Raw genomic sequence first — 11,047 nt, 5'->3', positions numbered from 1 at the left:
TCAAAGTAAATACGTTGGATTAAGTTTTGTTGCTTATGTGTGAGTTTGATATAACCTAAAAAAGATGTTAGATTCTAGTTTCTTTCTTGTTTTTGGAAAGCTTTATCTGTGTAACTCCTGCATGATAGTTCAGTTTTGGTTATATGTTTCTAGTCAAATGGTTTTCATGAACCTTGAGATACAGTAAAAGCTGAACAATCTTGTATTCACCATTTATTGTTCTCAATCTTGCATACATTATTTATTGTTCTCATATGGGAGCTCGTGAACTATATAAAAGCTGTGTATTTGATCCGAAGTTGTTTTCCTTTTCTTTTTCTTTTTAGTTTGTTAGTGTATTAGAAACTATTAGTTGAGATCATACTTTTCATTTGTTGCTTGAGCTAGGGAATATAACTAAATGTGTTTCGGTTTTACTTGATGCATTAGGTTATCTTAATCTGCAGTAAAAGGCTAAAAAGATATCTGAGCATATGTGCCATGAGTGTATCAGAACATATGTGCCATGAGTTTCAACTATCAGGGTTATCTTATTAGATGCCAAATATTTTGTGAGAGAGACATTGCATTTTTATTTTTTCTTTTATATTTGAATCTTTTCTTATAATTTACCAAATTCTTAATGCACATTACCAGGAGTGGATTTCTCAAGTGTAACAGTGACTATTTTACAAGAAAATATTTGCGGAAGAATAGGACTCAAGCTATAGCAGAGTATGTGGGTTCAACTTCAGATCCTAAGAAGCCAACTGGGAAGTCAAGTTATCATCCTTCAGAAGATATCAGAGCATATGTGCCAGAGAATCCTGAAGATTCTAGGCTTTCCCCTCCTGTAACTGCTAGAACCATCATTGAGGTATTATTATATGGCATCTTTCACCCAACATTTCATATGATTAGTTTTCACTTTTCAGGTAAAACAATCCTAGGACTGATGTCTTAACCTAAGTTACAGTTTTATGTTTGTGTGAAGAGTTCTGGTTGCTACCTTATTGTGGTTTCTTCAGTATTCATCTATCAGAAATTTAGAATGCAACCACCATTACCAGTGTGACTATGCTTGTTTTATTTTTTAAACCTGGTTTTACGGATCTGACATTTCCCGTAGTGTGTCTTGTTTAGGTGAACAAAAAAGGAACCCTGATGCTTTCAGGTTTACTTGGTATTGGAGTTCATGAGAATATTCTCTGGCCGGATATACCTTATGTAACAGATCAGCATGGAAGTAAGAAAAAATAGTCTTGTTCTTACTTCATATTGGCTTTATAACTGTCAACCATTGAATTGGATTACGCTTATTCTCTGCAGATATATACTTTCAAGTAAAAGAAAATGAGGACATAATGCAAACTGTTGTTGCTTCTGATAACAATTATGTGGTATGTTGTCTCTTCCAGGCATATTATGCATATCCCGTTATATCACATTCTTTATAGACGATTCATTCAAGATTTTAAGCCTAGCTTTGACAGAGAACATATTTGTTTTCATAATTTTGGAATGGTAGCTAAAGCTGCTTTCTTATGACTGCTAAGCATACTTTAATAGCAGTCATCTAAGTTTGTGCCACTGCTTTATATTACTTTTATGCATGTCAATATGTTTTTAGTGTTTTACTGTATTTTAAATGACTGTGCTGAAACGGTGTAGTCTTTACAACTTGCGCTATTGTTTTCTGTCTATTAAAAGTTTACATATGCGATGCAGCAAGTAATAGTAGGTTTTGATACGATGGAGATGATCAAGGATATGGAGCTGAGCAGTCCATCTGGTATTGGTTTTGGGATTGAAGAAATCGAAGATGGTGAAAGTGAAGTAGAGGATGAAAACAAGGGGGATGATGATGAAAGAGAAGACAAAGATGATGAGGTTTGAAAATTTCATTTCACTCATTCGTGCTCAATTATTGAGGAACTTCATATGGAAAAAAAACATGTGGGATGCGTAGCATACTTCAGTAGTCATAGTGTGATCTTTTACTTCAGGAATGGGTTGCTGTTCTAGAAGATGGAGATGAAGACGATGATTATGTTTCGGATTCTGATGAATCACTTGGAGATTGGGCAAACTTGGAAACAATGCGGTATTGTCATCCTATGTATTTTGCCCGGAGGATGGCCGAGGTTGCTTCAAATGATCCTGTAAACTGGATGGAGCAGCCGTCAGCTGGCCTTGCTATCCAGGGACTATTGAGTCGTGTTGTTGTGGAAGATCACTCGGATATCCAAAAACATATCTCTGATTGCAAGGCTACATGTACTGACAAAAACAAGGATGTAGAAAACTTAGAAGAGAAATTTGAAGGCCTTGGTAGGCCAAGTGGGGATGAATCTGAGATATTGCAGGTTGAAAATTCGAGAAATGCCATATCGTACTACAAGCTGGAGATAATAAGAATCCAGCTCATTACGGCACAGGGGCATCAGGTTTACACTAAAGCTTCTCCCTCTTTCCCCTTGTGTTATTTTGGTTATTATGAGATCAAACAAAAGTAAACACCAAAGTCAGTCCATGTTCCCATTTTGAAGTGGCAATTATTATCTATGCTCAAAGCTTTTGCTTGGTTGTGTATTTTTGCTTTTGTACAGACTGAAGTGAAAGTGGAAGACGTCAGGAAAGCACAACCTGATGCTATTGCTCGTGCATCAGATGGTATCGTGACTCAGTTAGAAGAAAATGGCGATAAACTAACTGAAGCTCTCAGATCTCTGTGTTGGAGGCATAAAGGGCTTCAAGCAGAGGTAAGAAAACAAGAACTTTAAATGAAGTTGTGTAGCTTGCACGACTAAATTGCACGATCATGAATAAATCCGATGATAACACAACGCAGGAAGTGAAGCTCATTGGGATAGATTCACTTGGTTTCGACCTCAGGATTTGCTCAGGAATGCAAATTGAGACATTACGGTTTGCATTCGCGGTAAGGGTAGGTCGAATTTTTCCTTTTGTATCTTCTTAGACTCTGTTTAGTGATCAATGTTACATACGATTATCACAACAAACCTGTTTCACTGACATAACAATTGCAGTTAGATTAATGTGGCCTGAGAAGTGAGAACTCTCTCTATTGCAGGCAACATCAGTACACAACGCTGAGGGACAGTTGAGAGATTTATTATTCGCATCGACACCTTCCAAACCGCAGAAACCAAAACAAACGATGATGTAGCTACAAGAAACATATTCAACTGCAAGTTTCTGTGTATGAATGGGAAGTGTCCCCTCACTAGTCAGACATGAACTAAGAACTCATGTTAACGGCTTATTCTTGATGCTGTATCGTTGTGTTATGTTATGTACATCCACTCAGTATTTATACTATGCCGTTCACATTTTGTAACTAAACTGCATTTTCAGATTTACAAAAAAAAAATACTAAGTAAACGGAAAAGGTGGACTATCTATCACAAAGGATTTTACCGGAGAAGAACAAGTTAAAAAGCCACAATTGATTAAATTCAAAATCTTTATTCACATAACTTTTGAGCAATTTGGAAGCAAAACGAAAGAAAAAAAAGTATGCAGACTCAAAACGCTGCGTTTCATGGATAACCTTTTTTTGACGCATCATCATATCTAGGATTTATATATAAGAGGGATATTAAAATCTGTTGCTGTTCAGCTTTTCTATTGTGTGAGTTTTAAAACAATAAAGTAACAAAATGAATTCCCTATACATTCTACTCTCTAGTTTTCATAAGTTTATTTTTAAAATTTGTACTTTTACTTTTGTATTTAAATCAAGTTTAAATAAAGTAAATTTTAATCATCCTTTTTGTCTTTATTTTGCGTTAATCATTTTATCTTTAAATTTGTTTCTTCTATAGTTATACAAAATTATACTATATACTCTATATTTTATCCTGGATTTAGTCAAAAACGTATGGTATCAGAGCCAAAAGATTTTTGACTATAGTATGATATATGTTTTTCTTACACCATCCAAGCCAAAAGATACTTGTTTAATCTATCCTTAAGCCTAGTGTTAAAAACCAACCTACCAGAACCTTGTCAAGAGCGTAGATAGCATAGGTGTTCCAGACTATAAGACCAGAAGGCAGTGAATCCGTTGGTAAGCCCATGCGTCATTCGTCATCGATGAGATCGGTTAGTTTGCATTTTTAGCATTACACTAAGAATAATTTAAACATGGCATCTAAGGTTAGGAAGTTGTTTAAGTCTAAGCATGCATCATCCTCTACATCTCAAAAAACAATTAATTCAAGAGAAATTATGTCAAAAATTACAACCTTTAATCAAGAAATATCAAAAGATCAACTACCGCATGTTAATCCACAAAATATATATCAAATAGGAACTTTTGATTTTAGAACTGTGTATTCAATCAAAGAACATGAACAAACTTTATCAATACAAAATGAATTTGAAGAAATTAAACTACTTTCTTCTATGGCTTTAGAAAACTATAAAAGAAAAAACTTTACTTATATTCATTTTGGTCTAATACAAATAGCAATTAAATTTTTATCTAGAACAAGGATTGATTCCCCAATACTCATGTTATTAAGAGATAAAACACTTTTAAAATTTGAAGACTCCTTATTAGGAGCAGTACAATTAAACTTATGCAACAGAGCTATATATTTTAATTGTGCACCAAATTTTCAAGTGAGCTTACATGATCCTACAATATTTAATATTTTAGTTTTAAACGTACACTTGCCTGAAATTAAATTTCAGCAAGAAAGACATGGCTATTTGTTGTTGTATCGTATTTACTTTAAGCAATCTACATCTGAGTTTAACCCACGATGTTTATTGCAAGATGATAAAGGCGAAACAACAATATTGGCTGCACATAGTAAAGACACACCAACCTCTACATACACACCTAAACAATTAAAATGGACAGAAATTACAATTCCTGATCAATGGAAAATTAATATTACTCAACCACCAAGAAACGTTGAACAAAGAACTATTACAAGTATAACAGAACAATATGATGGAAAAGTATTATTAAACTTTGGTTCTTTTAGAGATCCACCATCATTAAAATTCAGTTCATTCTACCCACGTTTATCTCTCTCTGAGTACAGAACTGGCCAAGCTAGCATTGAATCAGAGGAAAGTGTAAAACAAATTTTAACAAAAAACCAAGGGAAAAAACCTATAATTTTTCAAGCACCAATAGCTGAACCAGTTCAACAATCAGAAGTGAGATCGTCTAATTTTCTTACTTCCCCAATAGCTTCAGATTTTAAATCAATAAATGTTATCATAAAAACATTTACAATAGACAAAGATTATCTAAGAGGATAATTTTTATCAGATAAAAATAGAGATAAGAGAAAATGGTACTTTCAAGCTTTTAACAAAGAAAAACTTACCACTTTTAGAGAAATATGGTATGACTATATGGAAAATATAGAAGTAAATATTCCATTCTTCACATGGTTTTAGACATACGCTTTAGAATCTATAAACACTAGTTCCACTATATACCACACATGGGAAATGACTAACGGAGAAACACACAAATCAGTCCACCCACCTTTGAAAGACATCAAAATTCACACTCCCCAAAGACAAGTAATAGCTACACCTTTTAGAAATGGGCCAAACCGAGATGATAAAGATTCAATATATATGGCTGACATTAAGATTGTATGAACAAAATAATTACCAAAGTCAAATATTACATACTATTTCACGACAAATAGATAACCTTGATAACAAACTAGAAAAAGATGAGAAAAACATAACAACAAACTATCAACCATTACCACCACCCTTTAATGCAATTTCACCACCCTCTTTAAACCATTATCAAAACCTATTAAATTTCCAGAAAATGAAATTTTAAAATCAATCTCCAGTAGACTAGATAGACTAGACAAAGCTAAGGGAATAAATAATATTGATGAAGACATTGAATCTGAAACCGACATAGAAATAAATAGAATAAAAAGAAACTTCCAACCATCAAAAAAACCATATTATCCAAGACACTCACCACCCGATTTACTATTTGAAGAACATCATAAATTTCCCTCAACAAACTTTTACAACGGAGAAGGTATCTATGAATGGAATATAGATGGTAGATCCGAATACAAAATGATGAATTTATTTCAAGAAACGGGGATGGCAACACTATCCTAAAAAGCTAAAGGAATGTCCGACCAACAAGCATGTGTCATGCTAATCTCAGGCTTCAATGGAGCCTTAAAATTTTGGTGGGACAATGCTTTAGGCATAGAAACTCAAAATAATATTATAAACCATACTGAAACTAGAAGAGTAGAAGGAGAAGATGGTTTTTATGAAGAAGACCAAGTTCAAAACGCTGTAGAAGTATTATTCCACACCATGACCATGCACTTCGTAGGAAACCCTTCTGAAGAACTAACTAGTAAAAAGCTTATTTTAACAAATCTTAGATGTCCAACACTAGGAGACTTTAAATTGTATAAAGATATATTTATAACCAACATATTTCAAAGACACGACTACAACCAACCCTTCTAGAAAGAAAGGTTCATCGCAGGATTACCATCATTTTTTGCAGAACGATTAATTAATAAACTAAAAGATTATTTCGGAGGACAACCAATACCATGGAATACAATAACCTATGGTCAATTGTTTGCCTTTGTTAAAAAGGAAGGACTACAAATATGTCAAGAACACAAAGATAAACAACAAAGTAACAAATTCAAATTTTGAGAAACTATGGGCTCATTTTGTGAACAATATGGTTATAATCGTCTCACTCCACCTTCTAGGGAAAGACGAAAACTACGTAAACAAAATAAACCATTTTATCCACAACCTTATAATAAAAAGAAAAGATTTATAAATAAATTTTCTAACTCGTACTATACAAAAAACAAAAACCCTAGAGAACCATCTAGAAAAGAAAAAATTATATGCTGGAATTGTAAAAGGCCAGGACATAAATCTACAGATTGTAAAATGAAAAGAAAAATTAATGAAATATTTCACGATCAACAGACATTAAAGAAAAATTAGAAAAATTACTTCTTTCAGAAACTGAAAATTCAGAAGAACTTAGTAGCGACCCTTCTCTAGACCTAATAGAAGATGAAAGTGACACATCCTCTCAAAATTCTGAAAATATCTCAGATGGAATATGCAATTGTAAAACAATAAATGTAATTACAAAAGATATTGACAAACAATTTTTAATAGATATTATAGATAAAATAGATGATAAGAAACAAAAAAGGAATATTTATTAAAACTAAAAGATTTAGTACAACGAGAAAATAAATTATTAACTCCACAACCATTTAGTCTTAACAAAATAATAGAAAAATATCCCTCTCCAACACTATTTAAACAAGTAACTACTCGTGAATTACAAGGAGAAGTTAAAAATTTAAAAACACAAATAAAAGAATTACAACAAATAGTTCACTAGCATCAGTTTCACCAATTGTAAGTAGACGCTAGATTAGCTCTTATAGAACCAAAAGTCAACGAATCTCCACCCACAACAATGGACAAACCCTCCACAAGCAACCCTGAAAACCATAAACAAACAAAAGAAGAAGAAGAATATATTCAGATAATAAACAAAATGAACTATAAAAAATGGTATACAAAAATCACATTACATATAGGGTATGGTTTTAAACTAGAAACAATAGCACTTCTAGATACAGGAGCGAACTATAATTGTATTAGAGAAGGAATAGTTTCTACAAAATTCTATGAAAAAACATATGAAAAACTTAGTGGTGCAAACGGGACTAGTTTAAAGGTCAACTACAAATTACCCAAAGCAAAAATCTGTAACAAAAATTATTGTTTTAAAACTCAATTTATCATGGGTTTAGTCAAGAACGTGTGAAATATTTCACGATCAACAAGACATTAAAGAAAAATTAGAAAAATTACTTCTTTCAGAAACTGAAAATTCAGAAGAATTTAGTAGCAACCCTTCTCTAGATCTAATAGAAGATGAAAGTGACACATCCTCTCAAAATTCTGAAAATATCTCAGATGGAATATGTAATTGTAAAACAATAAACGTAATTACAAAAGATAATGATAATCAATTTTTAATAGATATTATAGATAAAATAGTTGATCAAGAAACAAAAAAGGAATATTTATTAAAACTAAAAAATTTAGTACAACGAAAAAATCAATTATTAACTCCACAACCATTTAGTCTTGAAACTCAATTTACCTGCGTTTTTCATGAATGTTGAGATTTAGCAACAAAATGAATAGATATTGTATTTTAAATTACTGAAAATATTAATCTCTGCATTCAATTTAACTTAATATAGAAATCCCTCAAATTAATGCAAGTTTTTGTAATAAGACAGGGACATAAGCTTTTGGAATGCAAGTACGTGCCTAGGTTTATTTTTAATATAACAGGAACACAATATTTCTATGTTTATCCTGTGACGCTGTCGTGAAAAATCTGCAAGAGCAAACAGATTTCGGTAACTAAAGAGACATCAAAAGAATCAAATATCATGAACCATCTGGGAGATACATCGTATTATAGAAGTGCCCCCAAGAAAGAAAGTCAACGCATCGTATTATATCATGAACAACAGATAAAGTCAACACGTTTTAGTTTTAGGCTTTTAGCTCCAACATTATTCTCAGCAGACCACGTCTATAATCATTCATAGAAGAAAGAATAAAATGGGAAAATGGTCGGAGTTGCCAAAGGAGATTCTCCACTTGATCTCCGTGAAAATCGACAATCCCTTTGACCTGATCCACTTTCGATCAGTTTGTTCCTTTTGGCGATCCTCTAGTCTCCTCAAATTCAGACACATGACATCACTTAGATGTCCTCTTCCCCTTGATTCTGGCGGTTGTGGTGATGATTGTCATATCTTGAGCAGCCGTGTTTACCTTCTTAAGTCTCCTTATCTTGACTGTCCACGATATTGGTAAGAAAATATAAATAGTCTTTTTGAATTTATTCTTGAATCTTGATGATAGATATAGTAGATGAGAGAATTTGATCATGCCAGGTTGTTTAAGCTACAAGAAAAAGAGAATGGAGAACTTATTTTACATAGTTTGTTCTTAAGAAGAAACTCCTCTGCGTATAGATGCTTGTATCCAAGTCTTTCACTTGATTTGCTTGATTGTCAAATCGTTGAGCTAGCGCAAGAACATGTGGCGTGTTACAGCGAATGGTTTGAACTATTCGAATGCGTTTCAAAATGTGAAGAACGTATTGGCGTTATGGGGTTAAGCAGAGAGAACAACGGATTTATGATTCTAGGGAAACTCTCATTCAATGGTCTCGCCATGTATAGGTCAGTCGATAAGCGTTGGACCGAGCTTGAGATAACACCCGAATCATTTTTTGAAGGGATAGTTCCGTTTAAAGGTAATTTTTACGCTATAGATCGCACTGGAAGAACAATAGTGGTAGAGCCAACTCTAGAAGTGAATACATTTCAGCGGTCCAGACCTTGTGATAAGACAAGGAAACGTTGGGTAAGGAGACTAACTCTTTTAATTCGCACGCTCTATAGTCACGATTTAATACCTTACATATATAGTTTTATTGTCATTTGTTATATGTCTCCAAACAGCTTGTAATGTCAGGGGACAAACTCATACTCGTAGAGATGTGTACAAAGAGCAAATATGATTTTCACATACCAAACATCCGTGAGAAAAAGATATGGTTCGAAATATCAGAGTTAAACGAGGAGGGAGACGATTGGGATCAAGTGGAAGATATGGATGGTCGCATCTTGTTCTTAGAGCACTATTGTACCTTCTCATGCTTGGCTACTGAGATTCCGGGATTTAGAGCTAACTCTATAATCTTCATGGACTTGTGGGCTGGATCTAACTCGTATGAATATGAAAGCATTCTTGTGTTTGAATTCAATGAGCAAGGCGTAAGATCTTTAAGAGATATCCCAGAGTATATTGAGCTGTTTCCATCTCCTCCTGGTTGGGTAATCTCCAACGAATGATCTTATGTTGATCAGTTTATTCTATGTAACTAAAAAAATTTGGTTGCGCTGCAAACAAAGGGTTACCTTGTAATTGCACTTCGATCTATTATTCGTAAAAATTTCCCATTGTATTCATATTATCTGGTCTTCGACCGTTGGTTGAGTCTAATGATGTAGTAGATAACAAAAACAAAATTAGTCAAAATGGTGAAAGTTGAAAAACAATTACGTAAACTATGATGATATAATTATTATGATGATACTGAACTACCCACAACGTATTCTACTCCTTCGAGGATTAATACATAAACTTTATGAGTTTTTAGAAAAGTTTGGCATTACCTTATTCAAATTAACACGCTATCACAAAATGTTAGGTTAGACTAACAATTAATTTAATCAAGTGAACGCAAAGCTGGAGAGTTATTTGTTTCATAAAATAAATGAGATTTTTTGATCCTTAGTGTGATGATGCCTTGTGAATTAAGCACTTAGCATTGGTCACTGCACTAAGTTCACTTCACAAAATAAATGAGATTTTTTTGGGTAAAAAAGGAAAAGTTTATAATTTAAATTTGATGTAAAATTGTTTTGTTAATAAGTCCCATGGGAACAAGAAGAATAAGTCCAACTTGCTAATAAGTTTACCCTAGATACAGCTTGGACTGCACGGCAAGCAAGAAAGTCAACAGATCCTCATCAACACAAGAAAACAATTAAGAAAATTAGAGTATAAAGATACATCTTCATGTGCTCAGATCTAACTGAATTGCTATTTCCAAGTCAATATATTATAAGTCGAAATGGGAAACTGGTCGGAGTTGCCACCGGAAATCATCCACATAATCTCTGTAAGAGTTGACAACCCCTTCGATCTGATCCATTTCCGGTCGGTATGTTCATGGTGGCGTTCCTCTAGTCTTCCCACATTTCGACCTATTCCATCACTTAGATGTCCTCTTCCCCCAGATGTCGGCGGCTGCGGAGATGACTGCCATATCTTGAGAAGTCGTGTTTATCTAATCAAGTCTCTTTCTCACGTGCCTCACCGGTTTTGGTAATTAAATCCTCCTTAAACAGTTTTGATTCAAAAGTTACCATAATTG

The 11,047-nt window shown here is 33.5% G+C and overlaps 2 protein-coding genes across 3 annotated transcripts in view; both read left to right on the top strand.

Moving 5' to 3' along the window:
- The window catches only part of LOC104706703 (uncharacterized protein At3g49140-like), a 4,579-nt gene extending 1,234 nt beyond the window's left edge, over positions 1–3,345 (top strand). Inside the window, exons 3-10 of one of the 2 annotated variants that reach the window (XM_010422913.2) lie at positions 637–856; positions 1,123–1,225; positions 1,309–1,379; positions 1,708–1,869; positions 1,986–2,426; positions 2,589–2,741; positions 2,831–2,920; positions 3,074–3,345. In XM_010422913.2, the coding sequence (XP_010421215.1) occupies positions 637–856; positions 1,123–1,225; positions 1,309–1,379; positions 1,708–1,869; positions 1,986–2,426; positions 2,589–2,741; positions 2,831–2,920; positions 3,074–3,169 (1,336 nt within the window). In that variant the 3' untranslated portion in view covers positions 3,170–3,345. Of the gene's footprint in view, positions 1–636; positions 857–1,122; positions 1,226–1,308; positions 1,380–1,707; positions 1,870–1,985; positions 2,427–2,588; positions 2,742–2,830; positions 2,927–3,073 lie in introns of both variants that reach the window. The other variant, XM_010422912.2, reaches the window with a different exon arrangement.
- LOC104706701 (putative F-box/kelch-repeat protein At5g24040) lies at positions 8,532–10,061 on the top strand. Its single transcript, XM_010422910.1, has 3 exons — positions 8,532–8,909; positions 8,994–9,468; positions 9,567–10,061. The coding sequence occupies exons 1-3, from the start codon at positions 8,656–8,658 to the stop codon at positions 9,957–9,959; spliced, it is 1,122 nt and encodes a 373-aa protein (XP_010421212.1). The 5' UTR covers positions 8,532–8,655; the 3' UTR covers positions 9,960–10,061.

This window comes from Camelina sativa, chromosome 8 (assembly GCF_000633955.1).
Source record: "Camelina sativa cultivar DH55 chromosome 8, Cs, whole genome shotgun sequence".
Classification (NCBI taxonomy): domain Eukaryota; kingdom Viridiplantae; phylum Streptophyta; class Magnoliopsida; order Brassicales; family Brassicaceae; genus Camelina; species Camelina sativa.
The sequence above is the reverse complement of the archived record's forward strand: the minus strand, read 5'-3'. Positions and strand labels throughout refer to the sequence as shown.

What these genes read in the sequence shown, in the direction of transcription:
- LOC104706701 (XM_010422910.1), top strand. Translation starts at nt 8,656, where the DNA reads ATGGGAAAATGGTCGGAGTTGCCAAAGGAGATTCTCCACTTGATCTCC. An exon ending in CTTGACTGTCCACGATATTG is followed by an intron (nt 8,910 to 8,993) that starts GTAAGAAAATAT and finishes TGATCATGCCAG; the next exon opens with GTTGTTTAAGCTACAAGAAA. An exon ending in ATAAGACAAGGAAACGTTGG is followed by an intron (nt 9,469 to 9,566) that starts GTAAGGAGACTA and finishes GTCTCCAAACAG; the next exon opens with CTTGTAATGTCAGGGGACAA.